We start from the raw sequence: 26,553 nt of genomic DNA on the forward strand, positions 1-26,553 counted from the left end.
GGAATTCATTGTCACTGTCCCAATTACTTTTGGAGCTCACTGTATGTACGAAAATATCCTCAAATAAAAGCTGATATTCTGAACTGTCACCTCATATAAAACAAATCCAAAATAAATCCAAAATGCTGGAGTATAGAGCTAAATTAAACGTTCTAGCTTCACTGTACAAATAAATACGTAGGGAAGTGCATGTGTGCCTTTCTACAATATCTATTTACAGTAGCCTATCTACCTAACAAGAACCATGTACAGGTATGTGCACTCACAAGTAGGTCACTCTTGGTTCCGACCAGGAAAACCTAATACAAGCCAGGTTCATTCTCTCTCATGGCCTCCTCTAGCCATTACCTGCGAGAGATAAATATACATTTAATTTGAGATACAATTTGACTTTGATCGTTCAGATTTATCTTTGTATTGTGCTCACTCTTGATTTTATAATCTATTAAATAAACTTACCGTGTGTGCTGCAGGGTCTTAATGTCTGCCATGTCAAACAGCAACAGTGAACCCCCCAGGGTTTCCATATTCTACTCTACAAAGGTATTTCACTGTCTGTCTCGGTTTTACCCTGAACTCCTCTGTAGTATGCTGAAGCGATGTATTTTACATTTTCCTGGCCATCTGTGTCCCAGCTATGTAGAGGAGGGGGAAAAAATTATTACCTGCATACAAGTAAATAAGTATAACGTCTCTAATCAAATAATAAGGCACAAAATCAAACCAGACCATGACCCTCTTTCACATCTGAAGGGAGAATGGAGCTCCTGAGAGCTCAAAGCTCTCAATCTCAAAGTCACCTCCAATGGTGGCCTTGTAGTCTCTGGTAAATACATCTTTGAGAACCTGAAAGTGCAGCACAGAATATACAAGCATGTTAGGAGGCTGTTTACCACCTAAAAGGAAGATGAAATGTTGCATCTTTATTTAACTAGGCAAGTCAGTTAAGAACAAATTACTATTTTCAATGACAGCCTAGTGGGTTAACTGCCTTGTTCGGGGGCAGAATAACAGATTTTTACCTTGTCAGCTCGGGGATTCCGGTTACTAGGCCAACGCTCTAACCACTAGGCTACCTGCCACCCCAAGTAGTCTGGTCAAAAGCTGAATACTTTACTGGTTGATTAGGCAGGTCTTGCCCACATTCAGATCACCAACAACCACTGCTTTGAAGGAAATATTTAACATCTGAAACCACTGTTGCTTTTCCAGATATATCCAATATTAATCAATCAGTGAATCAGTCAGACTTTAATCAAACAATTCACCTAATGAGGCAACTCACCCCTGATGCCTGTTGGCGCTGTCTTAACAGACAACCTTTGCCTGAGTATTCCAGTCCTCCATCTGCAGACAGGCCTGTAGAGTATAACACTGGAAACAACTGTAGCATCGACATTAACCCACATCGCTCTCAATGACATGCAATCACACAGAAGAGTTTATGCATTGTTTGGTATCTGTAATGAAAACAATAATGCAGCACTGACATTGATCTTGTTATGAGCGTCCATCTGACATGCTGATGGCATTTTTTATTGTGTTCCATGAAAATACCAGCTGTCTCTGAAGTCTCGGTGTTCCATTTATTCTTGTTGACATCACTGTAAAAGCCCTTCTCATATCCAGCATTATAAAATGGCACTTAAACTCCACTGAACTTTTAATTTAATTTATTTTTGAAAAGGCGCCAAGAGACTGTGGGGGAAAGTATTCCTATGTAGCTAAATCATTGCGTACTGGGAATATGTCTGTCTTGCCACATCCTCTGAAGCCTTTGCAGCCCTGAGGGGGGTGTACGCCAGTGCGGCTTTCCCGAGCCACTAAAACACTATGGTAGCTTTGAGTTGGTCCAGATGGCCAGTTGGCTGGTAGCAGGCTGATGGTGTGTTGTTTAGGTACCTTTGGGAATTTGGATATGACCCTGTCTCTGCTCACAGGTGATGTCTCCTGCATTATGGTAGGGCTGTGCGATGATCAACCTGTGAACGAGAATCCTGGCCATGACTACTGCAACGTACTGAATAGCTACACTATATATACAAAAGTATGTGGACACCCCTTCAAATTTGTGGATTTAGGTGAGGTGTATAAAATAGAGCACCCAGCCATGCAATCTCAAAAGATAAACAACAAAACATTGGCAGTAGAATGGCCTTACTGAAAAGCTCAGTGACTTTCAACGTGGCACTGTCATAGGATGCCACGTTGGAAAAAGTCAGTTTGTCAAATTTCTGCCCTGCTAGAGCTGCCCTGGTCAACTCTAAGTTCTGTTATTGAAGTGGAAACGGATCAACAATGGCTTTGGAGCTAAGTGGTAGGCCACACAAGCTCACAGAATGGGACCGCTAAGTCTGTCCTCGGTTGCAACACTCACTACCGAGTTCCAAACTGCCTCTGGAAGCAACGTCAGCACAAGAACTGATCGTCGGGAGCTTCATAAAATGGGTTTCCATGGCCGACAGCCGCACAAAAGCCTAAGAACACCGTGTGCAAGCGAAGCGTCGGCTGGAGTGTTGTGAACCTCGCCGCCATTGGACTCTGGAGGAGTGAAAATGCTTTCTCTGGAGTGATGAATCCCGCTTCACCATCTGGCAGTCGAATCTGGGTTTGGCAGATGCCAGGAGAACGCTGTCTGCCTGAATGCAAAGTGCCAACTGTAAAGTTTGGTGGAGGAGGAATAATTGTCTGGGGCTGTTTTTCATGGTTCAGGCTCCATAGTTCCAGTGAAGGGAAATCTTAAAGCTGCAGCAGCCTCAACACCCTTACTTCTGCGACTATGTCTAGTTGGTCAGAAAAGTATGGTAAGTTACAGAGTGAGTGTCTTTTATAACTGCATAGTTGGTTACCTGGCTAAGTGCTAGATAATGAACTGCAATTATCATAAACCATTATTATCTAGCTAGCTACAGTAGTTACATATCTGTCAGATGTAAAGTAAGCAGGACTGTGGCGTATCAGAAACAATGCAAGCTAGCTCACATTAGCTAGATCCCGCTAGCTAGCAAGCTATTGCCTACAGATGTAACTCGGAGGTGAAGCCTACTTTCTGAATTAAGCAATAGTCGATACTTTCATTTAGCTAGCTAGCTACCTAGGCTAATCACCCTATTTGAAGCAGTTTGGGTGCAAAATTATCCCAGCCTCACAGGCTGCATCTGGCTAAGCTAGCAGCTAACTATAGTCAAATCAAATGTTATTAGTCACATTCGCCAAATTCAACAGCTGTAGACCTTATAGTAAAATACTTACTGACGAGCCCCTAACCAACAATGCAGTTTTAAAAAAAGGATAAGAACAAGAAATAAAAGTAACAAGTAATTAAAGAGCAGCAGTAAAATAACAATAGCGAGACTATATACAGGGGGGTACGGGTACAAAGTCAATGTGCGGAGGCACCGGTTAGTTGAGGTAATATGTACATGAAGGTAGAGTTATTAAAGTGACTATGCATAGATGATGACAATAGAGAGTAGCAGTGGTGTAAAATAATGGGGGGGGGGGGGGCAATGCAAATAGTCTGGGTAGCCATTTGATTAGGTGTTCAGGAGTCTTATTGCTTGGGGGTAGAAGCTGTTTAGAAGCCTCTTGGACCTAGACTTGGCGCTCCGGTACAGCTTGCCATGCGGTAGCAGAGAGAACAGTCTATGACTAGGGTGGCTGGAGTCTTTGACAATTTTTAGGGCCTTCCTCTGACACAGCCTGGTATAGAGGTCCTGGATGGCAGGAAGCTTGGCCCCAGTGATGTACTGGGCCGTTTGCACTACCCTCTGTAGTGCCTTGCAGTTGGAGGCCGAGCAGTTGCCATACCAGGCAGTGATGCAACCAGTCAGGATGCTCTCGATGGTGCAGGTGTAGAACCTTTTGAGGATCTGAGGACCCATGCCAAATCTTTTCAGTCTCCTGAGGGGAAATAGGTGTTGTCGTGCCCTCTTCACGACTGTCTTGGTGTGCTTGGACCATGTTAGTTTGTTGGTGATGTGGACACCAAGGAACTTCAAGCTCTCGACCTGCTCCACTGCAGCCCTGTCAATGACAATGGGGGCGTGCTCGGTCCTCTTTTTCCTGTAGTCCACAATCTTCTCCTTTGTCTTGATCACATTGAGGGGGATGATGTTGTCCTGGCACCACACGGCCAGGTCTCTGACCTCCTCCCTATAGGCTGTCTCGTTGTTGTTGGTGATTAGACCTACCGCTGTTGTGTCATCGACGAACTTGGTGTTGTGCCATTATGATGGTGTTGGAGTCGTGCCTGGCCGTGCAGTCATGAGTGAACAGGGAGTACAGGAGGGGACTGAGCACACACCCCTGAGGGGCCCCTGTGTTGAGGATCAGCGTGGCAGATGTGTTGTTACCTACCCTTACCACCTGGGGGCGGCCTGTCAAGAAGTCCAGAATCCAGTTGCAGAGGGAGGTGTTTAGTCCCAGGGTCCTTAGCATATTGATGGGCTTCGAGGGCACTATAGTGTTGAACGCTGAGCTGTAGTCAATGAACAGCATTCTCACATAGATGTTCCTTTTGTCCAGGTGGGAAAGAGCAGTGTGGAGTGCAATAGAGATTGCATCATCTGTGGATCTGTTGGGGCGGTATGCAAATTGAGTGGGTCTAGGGTTTCTTGGATAATGGTGTTGATGCATAGGAGCATGTTGTCGTTGATGTCATTATGGAATAAGTCGAGGTTGTAATTGTTAGTGAAATGATACGTGGTGCCATAATATCAATAATAGCTTATCTATAAATTCACATGGATTCCATGTAATTTGTCATAACCATTATCACAAAATGCAGTGTATATTTTTTGGCCAAATCTTAAAAAATCATAAAAACAAACTGTTACTTTTTGGTCTTAATTTAAGGTTAGGTATACATTTATCAGTGTGCTTAGGTTAGGCTTAGGTTTAAAATCAAATTTTAAGAAGAGAAATTGGAGAAGTAGGCAGGATGTATGACGTTATGGCTGTGGTAACTAGTGATGACCGCTCATTTACAGGCATGAATCATTCATCCAGGTTGAGGCTTGCAATCAGCAGAAACATGGAGCACTCCATGCCATTAAGTCATGATATAATTTTTTCCTTTACATCGTATTATACCATTTCAAGAACTAATACAATGGTCTACTCCTGGAGTAACTCCCTGTCAAAGAGACTACGCTAAGAAGGCAAGGCAGGAGGCCCTAGACCAGTGGTAGGTCTTGGAGTGAGGGCACTCTCTTTCAAGTACACTCACTACATACCAATTGGATACCACGAAATTGGGGAGAAAAAAGGGCAACAAAAAAAATATATATATAAATGTATTTTTTTTTAAGAAAAAAAAAGTACTCACTAGATCTATCCATTTCTCTAGGTGCTACAGAGACAGCCTGTTCCAAGGACCTCCAGAGCATTCTGACCAACTTCCTGCCATCTCCCCAGAGCACAGAGAAGTAAGCACCACTCATAATGGTATACTATGGTAGTCTGCTTGTGTGATGCTAGCATATTATCCAGGGCCAATGGTTGGATTGGATTTACCGTACTCACTCCAACTCATGCTCTCTCCTCCCTGTAAGTCTCCCAACCTTTTATCAAAACTAACATGTGTCCATCCCCCTTTCCTCCAGGTGAGACTGCTGGACTCTGGAACTCTGGAGCAGCATCAAACCTGCCAGCCTGTTGTCAGCTATCCGCAGGCTTTCAACGGCCACATTTTGGGGATGACCAAATGCAATAGTTTTGTATGAACAACTCATTTACATTGTTTTATTTTAAGATAACAAAACACAAACTTTTTCATAGCATGTTTGTCATGTTGGTCTTCACATTTTTACTAACTTTTGTGATTACTTAAACATCCAGACAAATATACTTAGAGTTTATGATATAAAAGGTCTGTCTACAGTGAATACATTTGTATTAATATATATCATACAGGTTTCTCACCTATATCCCAGACAAGATTAAAGAATGGGACAAAGTGAATATAAGTCGGCACTTGCGTCAGCAGCAGTTTGTATGAATTTGAGTGGTTACATACAATATACTGTGTGTTGACAGAATGACTGCGAGACAGAGAGACTGTTGCTGTACTCCCAGGTAAGGGCCTTGCTTCCGGAACCACTGAAGACCCCAGAATTCAGTCAGGAAGCTTGAAGAAGATGTGTGTCACCATCCAAGCCCATGTCACAGCATGCAGTGGCCTGATAGGGAGATGACAAATATATGATGTACCTTTCATCATCAAAGCCATGTTCACTGCACATGTTGAACAATTCAACCCTTTTGTTAGTGTCAATGATATGGAAATTCACATAAACTTAAGTTCATAAGCATTGACTGTACTTTTTTTATTTATTTAATTAGGCAAGTCAGTTAAGAACAAATTCTTATTTACAATGATGGCCTACCCCAGCCAAACCCAGACAATGCTGGGCCAATTGGGAAAGGGGGGTACCTAATCAGTTGTGCAACTGAATGTATTCAACTGAAATGTGTCTTCTGTATTTAACCCATCCCTTCTGAATCAGAGAGGTGCAGGGGGCTTCCTTAATCAACATTAGCACCTGGGGAATAGGGGGTTAACTGCCTTGCTCAGGGGTAGAAGAACATATGTTTATCTTGTCAGCTCTGGGATTTGATCCAGCAACCTTTTGGTTACTGGCCCAATACTCTAACCACTAGGCTGCCTGCCACCCCCCATATGCACCGCCCAATGGGACTCCCAATCACGGCAGGATGTGATAGCGCCTGGATTCAAACCAGGGACTGTGGTGACGCCTCTGGCACTGAGATGCAGTGCCTTAGACTGCTGCATCACTCGGGAGCCTCTAGGGTCCTATGCCATGGCCATCTCAGTCACCTGATCTCAACCTTTTAGCAGAGGTGCATAAAGACGGCAGCCCCCATGCACTTATCACAAATTCCTCATTTTGCTAGTTTGCTTAATTGTACATTGTTCTCTGTGTCTTTTTTTGTATGGTCATTAGCAGAGTATATATGATCCCAATTTTTGCTTCAAGACACAAGCAATTTGATAAAAAACGTTTTTATAAAAGTCAGTGGATAGTGCTAAAACAATGATATCATATCTGAATTCTGCCATTTTTATGCACGTTCGCCATTGAACAGCATTTTCCACCACCATCAACAAAACACCAAATTATGTAATTTCTTGAGGAAGAATGGTGTCACATCCCTCCAATAGAGTTCCAGACACTTGTAAAATCTATGAAAGGTGCATTGAAGCTGTTCTGGCTTGTGGTGGCCCATAAGACACTTTATGTTCATATTTCCTTTATTTTGGCAGTTACCTGCATATCTAGCGCATATGGCCATTCCAACCAACAACATGTTTTGGGTGTTCCCATAGCTAGAATAATGAAGAATTCTAAATCGCAACGCAGCACTTTTTTTTATCTCAATATCAAATCCTTTCTGGGTAACAATTAAAGCTGCAATATGTAACTTTTTGGGCGAACTGACCAAATTCACATAGAAATGTGAGTTAGTGATCTTTCATTCTCATTGAAAGGAAGACTAAGAAGCGGTAGATCTGTTCTATGTACGCTATTCCTATGCTTCATCTATCTTAAGTTTTGTTTTTGCATCTTTTACTTTTGTTTTTTTACACCAGCTTCAAACAGCTGAATATACAATATTTTGAATTATGGAAAATATATTTCACAGCGGTTTAGATGGTACAATGATTCTCTACACTGTACTTGCTTGTTTTGTCACATAAACTGAAATTAGGCGAACTAGTAGAATTTTTGCAAACAGGAAATGGCGGAGCGATCACCTTACTGTGATTTTTGCTTGGACTGTCTGGGAGTGGTCTGAGTGGGGATGGGGAAACTGAAAGTTAGCTGTTATTGACAGAGAGGTTTGGAACTCTCTTTCTTATTGGTCTATAAACTAATTTACCACATGGTGGTGTCCCCATGGAAGGTCAAAACTTCGTACCACCAAAACAAGCTGTTTAAAACAGCTCTTACACTTAAAGGGCATTTATCATAATTTTCACAATTTAACAGTATTATCCCAACCTCATAGTGTGAAAATATATATGAAACACTTGAAAATTACGTTTTTGACTGCACTGGGCCTTTAAAGAGTGCAGGTGAGGCTACCGATGTTCTCTTCAGAGGTAGACTCGCTCTGGCAGCCAAAACAGCCAAATACTCCATCTTAACGTGAATCGATTCTCAATTGCTATACGGTTCTAGAAACAGCGTCGGGGCTCTTAACAAAAGGCCTCCGGGAAGAAGATACCTTCATCAACAGGTGGTAAAGGTAGTTCGCTTCTATGAATGGGCAACCGTGTTCACATTCATACCGAGCATAGTGGCTCTTAACAAAAGGCCCCCCGGAAGAAGATACCTTCATCAGTAGGCGCTAAAGGCAGCTAGCTTCTATGAAGGGGGTATAGGGCTATGTGCAACCAGCTGCAGTCTATTCCATCTATGCAATGATGAGAAATCCTGGAAAGTTACAGTAATGAAACTGAAGTATGTGTTTAGTTTGTATTCTTTAGTAAGAACAGTGGTCCCACTCTTTCTTCTCTAGTTAGTATGGTTGAACACACAAGCTCTCAAAAGTATACAGAGAAAAATGAAACTGATTGCCAAGGTCCTCCAAATTACTGCAGATGATACTGTCTGTGTGATGGAAGTGAATAAGACCAATCATTGAAATGATCGATAGCTCTAGAGGCTTAATTCCTCTTTCTCATTAAGAATTGATTGGCTACAGAGAGTCTCTCATCAGCTGGAAAAGTCTCAGGGGGAGACATGTAGAGGCCTCTCTGGTTAAGCACTGTTTGAAGTGGGCAATTATCTAGCTGGTGGGGAGTGGGCAATGTTAGATATATTTATGAAATAATATCCCACCTCTGTTTTCAGACAGGTGTCTTCTTTCTCAGTATGCTGTGAATCTGTCACTGCTGCTGCAAGTTCCACTCTCACCCACAGGGAGGCAGCATAGGTCCAGATACAGAGCCATCCATGCATACTGCTGTGTCATGCAAAACAGGTTTGATTTTTCCCCACATACTACCTACATAAAACATTATCCCCCTATCTTATAATTATAAAGGATTGTCCAACTGTCAAATAGGTCCCAGGCCTGGTGCCTGAGAGGGAAGTCTTAACAGGATCACTGTCTGCCACCGTGTGCCAACTAATGTCCTTTTAATGGCACTAACCCGAATGCATGTGAGTTAATAGCTCCTTCTCACCCTAGGTGTAATTCCATTTCATCCCTGATCAATAGTGATTGACTGTAAAACAGTGTATGAGGCTTAATTGCACCCCTCACCTCCCTGACATTCATCCGATCCTGTTGCGAAGCCATTTGAGCCTTTCAGTGACAGAGACAAAACAGACAAATATGACAGTTAAGCCCTTCAGCACAGGATCATATTACAGTTGTGCTGAATGATGACGTTTGAATAGACATTCACATGTCCTCTCTGACTTTCAGTGTGGAATTTGGGCCTGTCATTGTTTGTTTTATCAAAATATTGTGTATGTTCAACACCTCTGTTGGCAAAGGGCATCTTCAGTCACCGTCTATTACTAATACACTTGAGAAAATCGACTGGAGTCTTTTGAGGTGTCTGTCATATGCTGCAAATTGCACAAAAATCTATAAAAATTGAGTTGTGATCCCACTGAGTTACAGCAAGAAGATACAAAGCAAATAGAGATAAAGCCATTTGCTTTACAAGTGAGCACACAATGCATTTCAACACCAGTAGATGCCTTAAGAGCATTTCTGGTGGAAACACAAAGCATGCTCCAGAAACATTGCTCTGGCCCTCAATGTTATAATTCCTAACAATTTTGTGAGTGCAAAACTTGTTTCCATGTATGGCTGCTGCTTGCTTTGTTCCACATAGTTTCCACTTCACCCACCAACAACATTAAAAAACATACTGTGTCCACAGCACCTCAGTGGTTATTGCCTCTGCCATGTGATGTAAGATATATTTTGTACTGAAGCTTTGAAATTATATTTCCATGATGGATGAATGATTGAAAACATTGACGGTTTTAAGTCTGTTTGCTCTCCATATGTCTTTAAATTCACCTCCCTTCCAGTAATTCAAAAGTATTCTGTAGTCTCTTACTCAGTTGGTATCACTCCTCATGACAGCCACCAGGTATGATTTTAGCAGGCCTTTGCTTTCTTTTCACTGGAATTCATTTACATTTTACAACTCAAACAAATGCCCATTGTTACTGTTACTATTACACCATAACCATACTCACAAAATATGAGTCTTGGTGGATCTCTCACTCTCTCTCTCTCTCTCTGAGGCGTAGATGTCAACAAGGTTAAAACCAGGTCCAGCTACAGGGTCAGCAGGTCAGGGTTGAAATTGAGTAATCCGGCACGGCTCTGACAGACACTGTCCTTTGTTTTTACTCAGTCACGTCGATCATTCCATGCAAGCTAACTTAATGAAGCAATAATGCATAGATTCTGCTATACATTCTAAATAAGCAGGAGGCTCCGTGGCTGGCCAAACAGTGACCTGTGTAACCATTTGCAGTAGGAAAAGGTCATACAGGGTTTGTGCTCTAATTAGAGTGGAATGTGTGGTCATCCTAATCACCTCTGCCACCCCGTCACGTCTCTGCTGCAACACAATTCTCATTACATAAATCAATTTACCAGTAATTGAATTGCCTACTCTAATTGTGTGTTAATTATGTGTCCCTCCCTGGTAGTGCAGCATGGTGGCCCAGAAAAGAACAGGCTCTTTTTAGGGTTATTTAGGAGAGAAGAGAGAGAGATGATTTAGGAACTGCATGTCCAACTCACAAATTGGAAAATACTTTATGGAGGGAAATAGTGGGAGCGTGGTGTGAGATTAGAATTAGTGGCATAAGTGCTTCATCAGCCACAGTGTCTGGAATGATATTTGTGGAAACTTTTCTCATGCAGATCTGAAACATAGCTGCATGTATTTCCCTGTATACTCCCACCCTACCCATGACCACCACCCAAAAACACATTCTCTGCACAACCAGGATTTGCATAATTCATTTTATTTTGTATTATTTTTTATAGTTGTTGTAAATTGGCTGTTTTTTTGTTGAACTGGACATCCTGTAAAGTCAAGCCTGAAGCCCTTAGCTGAGTTTGCACATCATCCTCTTCGCTGAAAAGTTGAGGGTTGGAGAGTAGAGCGGGGCTTTCATCCCTCTCTCTCTCTCGCTTTAACGTTCTCTCTCTCTCACTGTATCCTAACTCAACCCTTTATTGATCCTTTTTTTATGGTGAACCTTACAGCATATTTACACATCAAACCCACTGTATAACAACGTCCACATAGACAACGCAAGGAGGATTAAACTGAAACGTTTGTTTTTTCTAATTCATATTTTTTGCAGTCTTAACTTTTCTCCTTTAATCCTCCCTCCACCCACTTTATGTTCTCATGCTGGGTTTGTAACGAGCTTGTCATTGGTGTCATCACCATCGTCATCATCATCATCATAATCTCAATTTATAGAACTCTTTTCAATAAATTCCTCTTAGACAACAGCTGTACAATCGTACACAGTGTTTGACTTTTATATATATTTTTGGGGAATATATTAGTTAAACCTAAAATAAAAAAAAATCATATCTGAAAGAAAAATGTATCAATATCCCAAAGTAACAAAATCATGCATGTTTTATTGTTTCTGTCAATAAAAACCCAAAAGATAATATTATTGATGGGATCTGTTTTTATTTACACTAAAATTGGCACTGTTTTTATTTACACTAAAATTGGCACTGTTTTTTAAGTCTTTGTTGCTGGAAACTGGAATGATCTTAGAGAACACTCGATGACTCTATGGCGTGAAACACTCTCCTGGTAAGTCAGAGACCTGCTCTAAAAGGCAGGTTTTGACAAATAAAGAAAGACCAACAGAATAACCTTGAAGAGCCATTCAGCCCTCAAAAAATGAGATCCAATGTGTGTAGATAAATACCCTTTACTTCAGCTTTAGACTGTGGAAGTTTTCTCCTACGGACGGAAACCCTGTGACATACAGTAAGTCATGTCCTCGTACGATTTTCTCAGGACATCTGTGACTCGTCATCTCCCTATACCTTGCCAGGTGAACCCACCTTTTCAGGGAGAAAAATCCAAAGGAAATTATTGATTTTCAAAATTCTTCTCGCAAAGCAGCATTCATTGACTCAGGTAAATCAAACAACCTAAAAAGACAAATGTAACTTTGAAACTGACAGTAAAGAACTCGGAGTGCTCAATCCCAAGTTTGGCAGGCAGAGGGTAGGGGACACGGTCTTCAGTTTCCAGTGTTTCCATGTCAAACAAATGCTTGACAGTTGATCCCAAGTCCTTGTGTGTGAGCAAAAATACGGATGTGTGTGTACATGTGTGTTTGTGTGTCTCTACATACTTATATATTCAGTGCAAACACATTTGCTGACCTTGGATGAATCCCATCTTGACCTTTGACCCTCAACTCTAACATTTCAAGCAGGTCGGTTGAACCTATAGCCTGTCCCTGACAATCCCAACCCCCTTGCAGGTTTTTTCTTTCTTCCACTTCCTCAAAGAGACGGACAGACAGGCAGACCTTGTGTGTACCGTGCCTGGTAGCGAGCGGGCCTACTGCTGCCAAGTAGCCCGCTATCCCCCCACCCTTTCCCCAGTCCTAGCACAGCCCAATGTACTTGAGATTGTTCTGGATGATCACATCTGTGACTGCATCGAACACAAACTGGATGTTGCTGGTGTCTGTGGCGCAGGTGAAGTGCGAGTAGATCTCCTTGGTCTCCTTGTTGCGGTTGAGGTCCTCAAACTGGCGCTGCACGTAGACCGCTGCTTCCTCGTAGGTGTTCTGACCTCTGTAGTCGGCGAAGCACACGGTCAAAGGGATGCGCTTGATCTTCTCGGCCAACAGGTCCTTCTTGTTGAGGAAGAGGATGAGTGAGGTGTTGGTGAACCAGTTGTTGTTGCAGATGGAGTCAAACAGACGCAGGCTCTCTGCCATACGACTCTGTAGAGAGGAGGGAGGGAGAGAGAGAGAAGAGTCAATGATGAGAATTTTTGTTTGCGTACTGACATGAGACACAGCCTATTGATATGTGGGAGAATGGCTGTTCAACAAACAATGAACCAGCTATCTCACAGGATCCTTTGAATGCTATTTTACATACAGGCTGTTTGTAGCCTTGATTGTGTTAAATTAATTCGTGTATTTAATCTATCATTTTTATTGATTGTGAATATGATTTGCTTCAACTGTTATATCTGCCCAAAAATGTAATACAATGTTGCCAATAACGCATTGAAAATGAGAAAAGGTTTTGAACCTATAGTGTAGATAAAATAATATTTGTGGCTATTGCTCTGCACGTCACAGATTTCCACTCAAGCAGCCAAAGGTGTGGCTTCTATGTTGTGTAAGCATGTACTGACGACTCGGTCAGACAAAGATCTGCACTTAAACTCTCATCCCGCAGGAAAACAGAGCACATGTCTCCTCTCTGTCAGTAACCTTAGCATGAGTAGAGAAATGTTACTGCCCACATAAACACTAACTGAGTTACTGGAACTATGCACAGTAAAATAACACATCAAAGACTTGTTTTTTAGGTCAGATGAGTATGAAATGTATCACAAATCAAAGGTATTATGTGTGTTACTCTGAACTTAACCATGTACCGGAACAATTGCCAGTGTGAACAGTTGGACTAAGCGACAGAATAGACTTGATAGGTTGAGTACATCTCTTAAGCCCAACATATACTCAGTGATGACATATTTACGCAACCCTTCAGCTTTAGTCATGGAAGCATAAGCATAGCCTGCCTGACGTAGGCTTTGCCCAAAACACAACTTCACGGTCTCTTCTCTTTCTATGATTGCTAGACTGTATTTTTGGGCTTATTTTAAATGACACATATGCATATCTTGTGGTTCTTTGTTTTTTTTACCACCAGACTAAGACCCATTTGTTTTGTGCTGCCTCAGAGATGTTAGCTGTGCGTTATCTAAACCCCTAGGATAAGTTGGATTTCTCTCCTAAAACTGTCTTCTCTTGGTGAATGTTTGTGTTTCAAACCTCTAAAACTCATTAAATGTAAAAACAAAGAGGACTTTAACAGCTCCCTAAAATACTGGCATACTGAAAAATATTTGCACATATTACTGGGTAGAGTAGTTGTTATAGAAGAATAACAAGGAAACAGTTGCTGATCATGCTGGGCAGTTGGTGAAGCCAAATGTGAAAAGATGAACAATCAGACTGACATTATCAGTACAGATGCAGCAAGTAGAGCACAGTAATGGATTATGCTTTTCCAAAGATGTACAATATCTATGTGACTAACAAAAACCTTAGGCCTGATAGATCTGATATTACATTAAAGCCCCCAAGTTTTAAAATGATTAACAGTAGACGTACTGCAAGAATGTGCCTGTGTGTGTGTGTGTGTGTGTGTGTGTGTGTGTGTGTGTGTGTGTGTGTGTGTGTGTGTGTGTGTGTGTGTGTGTGTGTGTGTGTGTGTGTGTGTGTGTGTGTGTGTGTGTGTGTGTGTGTGTGTGGTGTGAGAGAGAAATATGTATGAGGCTGGAGAGGCTGCAGGCATGTGGTGTGTATCCAGTAGCTTGTGACTGAAGGAGGAGCTCATTTCGAAGACTGGGCTGCTGTTTCAAAGGTTACACAAAATATCATGGTGCTCTGAGCAAATCACAAGATCATGAAAGAGAGAAAGAGAAAGAGAGAGAGAGATGTGTGCAATGTTAAGGGACTAGGCAAATAAACTCAGATGCCTTTATACTATAAATTCTATGAACCAATCATCTGAATATACGGACTTGTTATGGATCTAAAGCAGCTCTTGGTGGAGCTTAGAGATTCTCCAAACAGGAACCAGTGCAGTGGCGTGAGACGCAGGCTCTTTTCTCTGGTATAAGTAGGCATCCTTGGTGTCCACATCACCAACAAACTATCTGGTCCAAACACACCAAGAAAGTTGTGAAGAGGGCACAACAACACCTTTTCCCCCTCAGAAGACTGAAAAGATTTGGCATGGGTCCCCAGATCCTCAAAAGGTTATACAGCTGCACCATCGAGAGCATCCTGGCCGGTTGCATCACCGCCTGGTATGGCAACTGCTCGGCATCCGACCGAAAGGCGCAACAGAGGGTAGTGCGTACGGCTCAGTACATCACTGGGGCCAAGCTTCCTGCCATCCAGGACCTCTATACCAGGCGGTGTCAGAGGAAGGGCCAAAAATTGGTCAAAGACTCCAGTCACCCGTCATAGATTGTTCTCTCTGCTACCGCACGGCAAGCGGTACTGGAGCGCCAAGTCTAGGTCCAAAAGGCTCCTTAATAGCTTCTACCCCCAAGCCATAAGACTGCTGAACAATTAATCAAATGGCCACCTGGACTATTTGCATTGAACCCCCCCCCCCACTCGCTGTTTATTATCTATGCATAGTCACTTTACCCCTACCTGTACAAATTACCTCAACTAACCTGTACCCCCGTACATTGACTCGGTACCCCCTGTATATAGCCTCATTATTGTTATTTTATTGTGTTATTTTTTTATTACATTTTTTACTTTAGTTTATAGTAAATATTTTCTTATCTCTATTTTCTTAAAACTGTTGGTTAAGGGCTTGTAAGTAAGCATTTCACGGTAAGGTCCACACCTGTTGTATTCGGCGCATGTGACAAATACAATTTGATTTGATAATAGGGACTGAGCTCAGGGCCCTAAGCAGTGTACACTAAATAAGGTCAGAGCCAGTGGCTCATGCCCTCCACGTGTTCTCAGAGGTTCTACGCCAGAGCCCTGCTGCGTGGAGAGGAAGGCAGCAGCCCACTCACTGTGCTTTGGGATCCTCTATACTCCATACCTGCCGACTCCATCATAGTAAGAGTTACAGCTTCTCTGAGGGAGAGGGGCAAGGAGGGAAAGGGGAGTGGGTACCAGGGTAGCAGCACACAGCATGAAGCTCCCCCTCCCATAGACACTACACACACCATCACCCTCCCTCTCCATGGCCTCCTGGCAGTGCCCCTTCTCCCTTAGCACTCTAGACACACAAGCCTACGCTTAAGTATTAATGAGGAGGTTCAACCCTGTGTTAATGCTTTGTTTCCAGTAAATATATATCCTGGAGTGAGTGAAGAGCCACCCCTCCATAATTCAATTCATTAAGGTTCGCTTCATATGGCACTACCATATAATTGGCAGAGCCTCAAAGAAAAGGGCTCTCTATACACATACACTCTCTCTCTTGTCTCAGTCCTCTCTCCTCTCGCTGGCTGTACACTGTGCTGCTGCTCTTTGCAACATCCAATCAAAATCTCTGGGTTCTGCAACATTCAACTAAATGTGCAGCCTATAAACAACATTTAATTCCAGGATGATTTGAATTCAAGAAGGTTCCACAAGTAATTTTTATGTTTCAATGTTTTACTGCCATTGATGTCCCCCATGCATTCTCCATACCATAATAATTATGATTTATAATGTATACATTCATCAAGGACTCTAAAGTCTAACTCACATGACTACTACTGCTTGCTAGACACCCCTATTATTTACAGGCAAAGGTGTTGGGTTACAACACAGTGCACTTTGCTGTGTGTTGCTTAACATCACAAGTCGAACTCATTCCACGCAGGGGCGAGTGTCTGCGGGTTTTCACTCCTCCCTTGTACTTGATTGATTAATTAAGGTCACTGATTAGTAAGATACTCCCCTCAACTAGTTGTCTAGGTCTTAATTGAAATGAAAAAACTACAACCCAGAGCCACTAGGCCATCCATGGAATGAGTTTGACACTCCTGGTATACATGCATGGTTGGGAGAAAACATGAAGGTGGCTTTGTAGAAATGCTCTATGTGGATTATGAGAGGCAAGGACTAACTGAGTTTGAGATCTTAAATTATGTTTAAATATTGACTACATTTTCTTGCATAGTCGGTGAGTGTTTCAAGAGCTAAGCCAAGAGTGGAATGCCTTGCAAAGGTATTCATCCCCCTTGGAGTTTTTCCTACTTTGTTGCATTACAACCTATAATATCAATGTATTTGTATTTGTATTTCATGTAATGGACATACACAAAATAGTCCAAATTGGTGAAGTGAAATGAAAAAAATTACTTGTTAAAAAATTATAAAATAAAATAAAAAAACGGAAAAGTGGTACGTGCATATGTATTCACCCTCTTGCTATGAAGCACCAAAATAAGATCTGGTGCAACCAATTACCTTCAGAAGTCACATAATTAATTAAATAAAGTCCACCTGTGTGCAATCTACTGCAAGTGTCACATGATCTCAGTATATATACACCTGTTCTGAAAGTCCCCAGAGTCTGCAACACCACTAAGCAAGGGGCACCACCAAGCATGCGGCACCATGAAGACCAAAGAGCCCTCCAAACAGGTCAGGGACAAAGTTGTGGAGAAGTACAGATCAGGGTTGGGTTAAAAAAATTGAACATCCCACGGAGCACCATTAAATCCATTATTAAAAAAATGGAAAGAATATGGCACCACAACAAACCTGCCAAGAGAGGACCGCCCACCAAAACTCATGGACCATGCATGGAGGGCATTAATCAGAGAGGCAACAAAGAGACCAAAGATAACCCTGAAGGAGCTGCAAAGCTCCACAGCGGAGATTGCAGTATCTGTCCATAGGACCACTTTAAGCCGTACACTCCACAGAGCTGGGCTTTATGGAAGAGTGGCCAGAAAAAAAAGCATTTGCTTTAAGAAAAAAATAAGCAAACACGTTTGGTGTTCGCCAAAAGGCATGTGGGAGACTCCCCAAACATATGGAAGAAGGTACTCTGGTCAGATGAGACAAAAATTGAGCTGTTTGGCCATCAAGGAAAATGCTATGTCTGGCGCAAACCCAACACCTCTCATCACCTCGAGAACACCATCCCCACAGTGAAGCATGATGGTGGGGACTGGGAGACTGGTCAGAATTGAAGGAATGATGGATGGCGCTAAATACAGGGAAATTCTTGAGGGAAACCTGTTTCAGTCTTCCAGAGATTTGAGACTAGGACGGAGGATCACCTTCCAGCAGGACAATGACCCTAAGCATACTGCTAAAGCAACACTCGAGTGGTTTAAGGGGAAACATTTAAATGTCTTAGAATGGCCTAGTCAAAGCCCAGACCTCAATCCAATTGAGAATCTGTGGTATGACTTAAGATTGCTGTACACCAGCGGAACCCATCCAACTTGAAGGAGCTGGAGCAGTTTTGCCTTGAAGAATGGGCAAAAATCCCAGTGGCTAGATGTGCCAAGCTTATAGAGACATACCCCAAGAGACTTGCTGCTGTCGTTGCTGCAAAAGGTGACTCTACAAAGTATTGACTTTGGGGGGTGAATAGTTATGCATGCTCAAGTTTTCTGTTTTTTTGTGTTATTTCTTGTTGTTTCACAATAAAACAATATTTTGCATCTTCAATGTGGTAGGCATGTTGTGTAAATCAAATGATACAAATCCCCCAAAAATCTATTTTAATTCCTGGTTGTAAGGCAACAAAATAGGAAAAATGCCAAGGGGGTGAATACTTTCGCAAGCCACTGTATGTCTCTCAAACTCAACTCTGGACCTTGAAGCCTATTCCACTTCATTGTTCCCCTCTATTCAGGGACTGATTTAGACCTAAGACACAAGGTGGGTGCAATATCAGGTAGAACTAAAAACCAGCAGGCTCCAGATCTCGTAGGGTAAGAGTTGAATACCCCTGCTCTATGTCATCCTATCTGCTGTGAAACCCAGTTTCCAATTAGACATAATTCCCTAATCATTAATATAAAATTGTATTACCTTAACTCGTTTAATTAGGACTTTCATATTAACTTGTTAAATTGAAGCGTGAGAAAGTATGCCTACGCTCCTTAGGAGATTTTAAACCTGTTGATAAGTGTGGTCCTATTCTGGATCCTCTCTGGAGTCACTGGACACTTTAATTTAACATCTCTACTATGTCTATGGGGCTTAGAGTGCAATCACAGATCACTGTAACAGCTCTTTGAAATGTATGTCCACTGTACACCACTCCAACCAACAAGCCCTTGTACTTCGTTCTCACCTCACATACACACAGTATGCAACCCAGTTGTTGAGTGCTCCCTACCGCATACAAACATTCATTTACTTACAGTACACGCACCCATGCAGGCAGAACACACACACGCACGTGCACACACACCTCATATCTATTCTCTCCAGTGCTGCTGTGTGTTGTACAGTCCTCCTCCCCCTCCCCTAGTCACAGCTCACTGTCAACAGCCCAGGATTAGGAGCGTTTGACTGGTCTGTTGCTAGGCAACTGAAGCCATGGCAACCAATTCATTATGAAGACAGAGATGGGACAGGGTAAATGCATCAGGGAATATGGGTTGGTGGGTCTAAAATCCCTGTGTAGCATGCCCTACCAGTGATTCAGCACTACACTACATGTGATGGAATAAGAGAGAGTCGAGATCTAATTCCTAATTCTATGGTTACAGTACTCATGATCCTGCCCATTCATGTCCTCTTTGCTGTCATTCAGCCCTCTATTACATGTTAGCATATCATAGTCAAAGGTCATCATGTGTTCCCCAGCCTCCTGTATCCAAACTCTTCCTTGAAATTACCTCTGGACCTGTCCTGTCCTTTCGCTGCAGATCAAATCTACAGGCAGACACACACCCTACCCACTCTCTCTTATCTTCTCTCCCTTTCTCACCTCTCCCCTAGATCAAGCGCTAGGCAAGCACTATAAGTCATTACAGCTCACAGAAACCAATATTCCAAAGCTAAACAATTAGCTATGTTATTGTTACATCAGTTTGTTCATCATTTGTTCTTGTCTGTCAATGGCTGAGAGACATCACATGGGCTATCTAATCCAATCAGGTGCCTTGGCAAAAAAATATATAATTTAATTGGACATTCAACATCAGCCGATTGTGCAAAGGATGTTGGCAGTTTAAGGTAACCATTGCAACTGGGTCCATTTTGTTAAAGGGCATGGCTGAATGATGACTGTGGTTAGTGAGTTGAGTAGGTTAGTTGAGTGGTCCTGTGTGGCTCAGTTGGTAGAGCATGGTGTTTGCATGGTGTTTACAACGCCAGGGTTGTGGGTTTGATTCCCACGGGGGACCAGTACGGAGAAAAAAATGTATGAAATGTATGCCTTCACTATTGTAAGTCGCTCTGGATAAGAGTGTCTGCTAAATGACTAAAATGTTATACTATAGTGCCATACCCACTCCATTACTCATGTAATTGTAGAGAAACCTCAGTCACTCTTCTCCCAGTTCTGCTATGGCTCTCTAGGAAGCTTTATCTTGATCATTTGTTTCCTGCTCTCTCCCTATCTCTAACCTAAAGACTCCTCTATCCTTAGCTGTCCCATTCCCCCACGTATGTCAACCCATCCACCACAGTCCATTTTGATTATTAACGGTCCCAAAAATAAGGTTGAACGTAGACCATCAAACATACACATACACTGACAAAAAAAACGGTGGCATCAGTAAACTGCCAAGAGATAATGCCAGGGGTTCCTTCTTGTCTCATAGTGAATCAAATAAGGATTTCTGCACCGATACACACACAAAAAAATAAATACCTCAAAATATATTCTTGTTTAAGACCGAGTCATTCTGTCCTTCGTGAGAGGGGGGAGAGAGAGATTGCTATTTGAGAATGAGCGGCGTCAACTCCCTCAGAGGAGGTATGGGGGATCTCAGGGAGGTAGCCACTGAGAATCTGGGCCAGCCCTAATGCTGTCTCTCTCCCCCTGACTCCCTCCCTGACTCTCTTCCTCCCTGACCTCCTAACTGTCTCAGAATCCCTCCATGTCTCCCTGCTTGCCTCCCTGCCAATCCCTGCCTCTTCAGACACATTCTAATCTGGCTCCAAAGGTTTATGAGACACATTGGGACATAATGTTACCTGGGGATTCTGTGTCCATTGTGTGTGAGGGTTTGAAGTTATGGTTTCAAGATACAATACATGACCAAAAGTATGTGGACACCTGCTCATCGAACATCTCATTAAAAAATCATGCCCATTAATATGGAGTTGGTACCCCCTTTGCTGCTATAACAACCTCCACTCTTCTGGGAAAGCTTTCCACTAGATGTTGGAATATTGCTGCGGGGACTTGCTTCCAATCAGCCACAAAAGCATTAGTGAGATGGGACACTGATGTTGGGAGATTAGGCCTGGCTCACAGTCAGCGTTCCAATTCATCCCAAAGGTGCTAGATGGGGTTGAGGTCAGGGCTCTGTGCAGGCCATTCAAGTTCTTCCACACCGATCTCGACAAACTATTTCTGTATGGACCTCACTTTGTGCATGGGGGCATTGTCATGCTGAAACAGGAAAGGGCCTTCCCCAAACTGTTGCCACAAAGATGGAAGCACAGAATTGTCTACAATAATAGCCATAATTCCTCCTCCACCAAACTTTACAGTTGGCACTATGGATTCGGGCAGGTAGCGTTCTCCTGGCATCCACCAAACCCAGATTAGTCCGTCGGACTGCCAGATGGTGAAGCGTGATTTATCACTCCAAAGAACACGTTTCCACTGCTCCAGAGTCCAATGGCCGCAAGCTTTACACCACTCCAGCCAACGCTTGGCATTGCACATGGTGATCTTAGGCTTGTGTGTGGCTGTCGGCCATGGAAATCCATTTCATTAAGCTCCCAAAGAACAGTTCTTGTGCTGACGTTGCTTCCAGAGGCAGTTTGGAACTTGGTAGTGAGTGTTGCAACCGAGGACAGCCGATTTTTACGCTCTATGCGCTTCAGCACTCGACAGTCCCGTTCTGTGAGTTTGTGTGGCCTACCACTTCGCAGCTGAGCCATTGTTGCTCCGTTTCCACTTCCCAACAACAGCACTTACAGTTGACTGGGCAGCTCTAGCAGGGCAGAAATTTGATGAACTGACTTGTTGGAAAAGTAGCATCCTATGATGGTGCCATGTTGAAAGTCACTGAGCTCTTCAGTAAGGCCATTCTACTGCCAATGTTTGTCTATGGAGATTGCTTTGCTGTGTGCTCGATTTTATACACCTGTCAGCAACAGGTGTGGCTGAAATTTCCAAATTCACTCATTTGAAGGGGTGTTCACCTACTTCTGGCCATGTAGTATATTAACAGAAAAACGTGTCAGAGTCAGACACCACTACTGCTGGAGCTGGAGCATCGTACATCATATGACGTGCTTGAAGGCTTGAAATACACCAGAACTTGGTTTGTACCAGAACAACATGTTTCTCTGAACACAACACGTCATATGATGTTGATTGGAATACTAACCACTGTGTAGGCCTATCAACATTCCATAGTATCTAATTAACAATTCAAATAGTATTCATATTATTCATGCTCATCTCTCAAACCTTCAAAACACATTGGGTTGAATAATCCTGTTGCAATAAAGGGGAAAGCTGTGTAAACTGTTCCAACAGACACTTTACTGATAAGGTCCCAAATCAGCTGTGGCTGCCAACCACACCCAGAGTTCATAAATAATGTCCACTGGCTGAGTTCTCAAAGACAGGGGAGGGGAGCAGTCGGGGCTCTGAATTCTTAACAATCCCTTTTTTCCTTCTCCATTCCTGACTTCCTCTCCTTCTTTCTCTTCATTTCCCCCCCGTTTCATCCAGGAAGTCAATTGTTCCTGCACCTGCGACATCCCACTGCTGAACAGTGCCCTCGCAAGCTGCTAATTCTCACAGGTACACCCTCACACCTTACACTGTGAACTCAATTAACACCTAACTGCATTTTCCTCTGAAGAATGTATTTATAACTCGCTAAAACTAATTGATTTCATGTACTAACTCAGCCAGGACCTAGTACATCTTGTCTTATTTATGTTACACGTGAATTATCAGGCCACAGTTGCCACAGGAAGGTAGAGTATAGCTAAAGGTTACAAACAAGAACACGATGCACGTTGCTTTATGTTACAGCAGCAACTTTCCCTCCCTTTCTCTAACAGTAAGATCCAAACCTCTCTGTAACTAACATGTTTTCTGGGAAATATATTGTGGATAAGGAGAATCTAGACTTCCTGTAGACCATGACAGAAGCATTCTATATTGTTTTATGAGAAGTAGCATTCAGGGGAATGCAGAAGGTTGTATAGAAGTAGTAATGAAGCAGCAGAAATAACATCAGACTCATGTGCTGTTGCATGTGTTATCTGCTCTCAATGCTTCTCGCAACAGTTAGCACTCTATCTATGAATAAAGTCTTCCTTTTTATGCTTTCACTGGGTATAGATATCATATCTACACAGAATATCAGATACATGTTCCTCTTTGAATTGTTAGATAGGGGTTGTTACTTGATCATTTACCTCCAACATTCTGAGGACACATGCTAGAGGTCAACTTGGGCCTCTGCCATTTTGAATCATATTATGATGTACAGTATATTCAATTCTGCAAAAATAAGTAGTGTGGTAAGAATTGACCTTAAATGTAATCCACCCTGAGAAGTGTGAAGAGGAGAACACCACAGTGTCATAGATAACAGCACACCCCAAGGGTGTGATGACAGAGTGTGGACAGGAACTGACTGGTTGTGTAATGGCTAATGTTGCGTGTGTTGCCCCATGGCTTCCCTTACCGTCTGGTTGTCTTCATAGAGCTTGAGGTCATAGCCGCTTAGCTCCACACAGAAAATGATGGCGGTCACGCCCTCGAAGCAGTGGATCCACTTCTTCCTCTCTGAGCGCTGCCCCCCCACGTCCACCATCTTGAAGGTGAGCTCCTTGAAGGTGAACTTGTTTTCCACGATGCCCGTGGTCATGTCGCGGGAGCGCAGGATGTCCTCCACGGTGGGGATGAACTCGTTGGAGGAGATGCGGTCCAGGTCGTTCAGGTAGTAAGCAGTGTTATCCTCCAGGTGGTACTCGTTGGAGCGGCAGAAGCACTCCTGCACCCCTGAGTCATCCCACAGGCGCTTCATTACCCCATGCAGCTCCGCTGTGATCTCCCCTTTGCTCTCGGCCGGCCCAGTCAGGGCGAAGAGCTGCACGGCGTCGTAGGCGCGGTCAGGGTTGTGGAAGTCGATCTTGAGCGTGGCGAGGGCGCGGATGATGCGTGTGAGCGAGTCAATGGCGTTGTAGAGGATGAGGGGCTTGTACTCCTTGCAGGCATCCAGATTGAAGCCTCCGCTGTGGATGATCTTCATCTGCTTGACGATGGTGCTCTTGCCAGAGTTGCTGGTGCCCAGCAGAAGGAGCTTGATCTCGCGCCGCTGCCGCTGGCTCTCCGAGCGCAGGTGACGGTCGATCCGCCGAGAGCGCCGGGCCGCCTCCTTCTCCTCTGAACTCTGCCGGCAACCCATGGTCGTCTGCCACGCGGTGAACACTGAGGAAAACGTGGTGATCGCAGAAGAGAACGTGCCGGGTGGCAAAAATGGCGTGTCTGGGATCAAACCGAAATAATCCGAAATATCAAAAAGAGCAGAGATGAGAGACTAGGCAAAAGAAAAAAGGAATGTATGTCAGAGCAGGGATAGGATTATGTTTGAATCCTTAATGCTGCAGGGGCTTGATGGGAAGAGAGAGAGAGAGACACTTTCCTTCAAACCTGCCACTCAGAGCACACAGAGAGAAATGAGAACCACAGAGCAGGAATGACTCAGGAATATTTAATTATCCTCGTGGTCTAGGGTCTGTCCGTTGGTCTTCTGTGGGTTTATCCCAGGCTTTGCAACTAGAGTTGCCGTAGAGCTCTACCAGGACATGTTGGGAGGCCCACACAGAGCCTGGAGCTGAGGCTGGACTACCTGATGCCACGGGGGCTGGGGGTCATATCAGGGGTTACCCACCTTAGGAATCTTGCGGAGCAGGAAGGGGGAGGGAGGTGTTAGTAGAGACAGTGTTCAGGGATGATGTGTAGCAAAACCCCCTCGCTCTCCTCCCTCATGGCTCTCACGTCGCCATTCCCTATCTTTGTGACTGCAGTCATCCACGTCAGTCCTTCCCGCGTTCTCTGCCTCCTTCTCTCTGGGCTATATTCTGCTCTGTTTCCTCGTCTCAGGCAACTGAAAGCCCCTGTTCCTGCCAACAAAAGAAGGAGAGGAGAGACATGAGCAATGAGCACAGAGTCATGATGAATTAGAGCATAGGAGCCCGAGAGGAACAAAGAGGTGAGCTGCTTCATAAACATCTCAACACAAACACACAAAATATAAATACTCAAATGCACACTCATAAACATGTAGACAGTGAAACACAAAAGATTGTACCCGCAAAGCTGCCAGTGTGTGTCTGCTACAAGGCATTTGAGGACACAGCACACGTTCTCTTGGTCAAAGCCCTGACCTGTATCTCAGCCCTCCAGCTGTGTAGCCATACTGTCCCTCTGTGCTCATTTCCTCTTTACTGTTTATTTCTAACAGGAGTTTCTCCCATCTATCTCATTTACATTTTACATTTAAGTCATTTAGCAGACGCTCTTATCCAGAGCGACTTACAGTAGTGAATGCATACATTTCATACATTTCATGCATTTTTTTTGTACTGGCCCACCGTGTGAATCAAACCCACAACCCTGGCGTTGCAAACCCCATGCTCTACCAACTGAGCCACAGCAGCCCTGTGTTACCATAGACCCATTCAGAGTCACACACAAGCAAACACACACATGCATACACATACATACATGCATACACACACGTGCATCCACACACACGCATTCACACACATAAAAGCAAACACAAAAGGTTTCCAGGGTGTGAAACGGAAACAGATGCAAGATTAATGTCTCTCCCCCTATCCACTCTCCTCTCACTCCCTTCTCCCCTGGCCTCTCACTCCCTTCTCCCCTGGCCTCTCTCCTACCTTCTCCCTTGGCCTCTCCCCTCCCCTCCCTTCTCCCCTGGCCTCTCCTTTCTACCTTGGTAAACTGATAAGGGGTACTGTTTATTTACTATCACAGTGGGAAATAACTGCCTCAAGTCGACAGGTGCCCCTCAGTATTTAATTCCACTGCGAAGCATGATCTGTGCCTAAACCTCCAGCTTGTGATCCTACAGGAGCACGGTTCATAAAAACAGTCAATTCTCTCAGCTTTGGATATCTAGCCTACAACAGAAAACAAACAGATTGCCTTCAAAAATACTGTCTACAAAATGCTGAAAACATTTGCACAATTTTAATGGATTATTAACATTTGCTTACATTATGAAATGATAGTGTGAATACACTGCATGTAATGTGTTGAAATACTGTACATATATTACAGTGAAAGGGCTGCATTCAGTGCTCGGACAAGTTGAGAGTGAGCTAACGCCCATGGGACTCTGTGATAAATAGATGCACATTGTGACAGGACAGGCCGTATGGTATTGGCTGTGTAACAAATGTGAAATCCCGCTGTGGCCTAGTTTTGTTGGCCAGACTACACTCCTCTGACCTGTCACAGAGCGAGAGAGAGAGAGAGACCACATTTCCCAAAGCTGTAAGTCAGTGAGGTCCACTCTTGGAAAGACTGTCTGACACAGCAGAACAAAGACACAACAAAGCA

General features: G+C 43.4%; 1 protein-coding gene and 1 pseudogene across 3 annotated transcripts in view; both read right to left on the reverse strand.

Annotated features, from left to right (window-relative positions):
- Positions 1 to 299: 299 nt before the first annotated feature.
- LOC123725104 (ras-related protein Rab-36-like) lies at positions 300 to 1,956 on the reverse strand (annotated as a pseudogene).
- Positions 1,957 to 11,020: 9,064 nt separating this feature from the next.
- Positions 11,021 to 26,553, reverse strand: part of LOC106563207 (guanine nucleotide-binding protein G(z) subunit alpha) — a 54,915-nt gene continuing 39,382 nt past the window's right edge. For 2 of the 3 annotated variants that reach the window (XM_014128552.2, XM_045690010.1), the window contains 2 exons: positions 23,645 to 25,085; positions 11,021 to 13,010 (listed from right to left, as the gene is read on the reverse strand). In XM_014128552.2, the coding sequence (XP_013984027.1) occupies positions 12,666 to 13,010; positions 23,645 to 24,367 (1,068 nt within the window). In that variant the 5' untranslated portion in view covers positions 24,368 to 25,085 and the 3' untranslated portion in view covers positions 11,021 to 12,665. The remainder of the gene's footprint in view (positions 13,011 to 23,644; positions 25,086 to 26,553) is intronic. The other variant, XM_014128553.2, reaches the window with a different exon arrangement.

This window comes from Salmo salar, chromosome ssa11 (assembly GCF_905237065.1).
Source record: "Salmo salar chromosome ssa11, Ssal_v3.1, whole genome shotgun sequence".
Classification (NCBI taxonomy): Eukaryota; Metazoa; Chordata; class Actinopteri; order Salmoniformes; family Salmonidae; genus Salmo; species Salmo salar.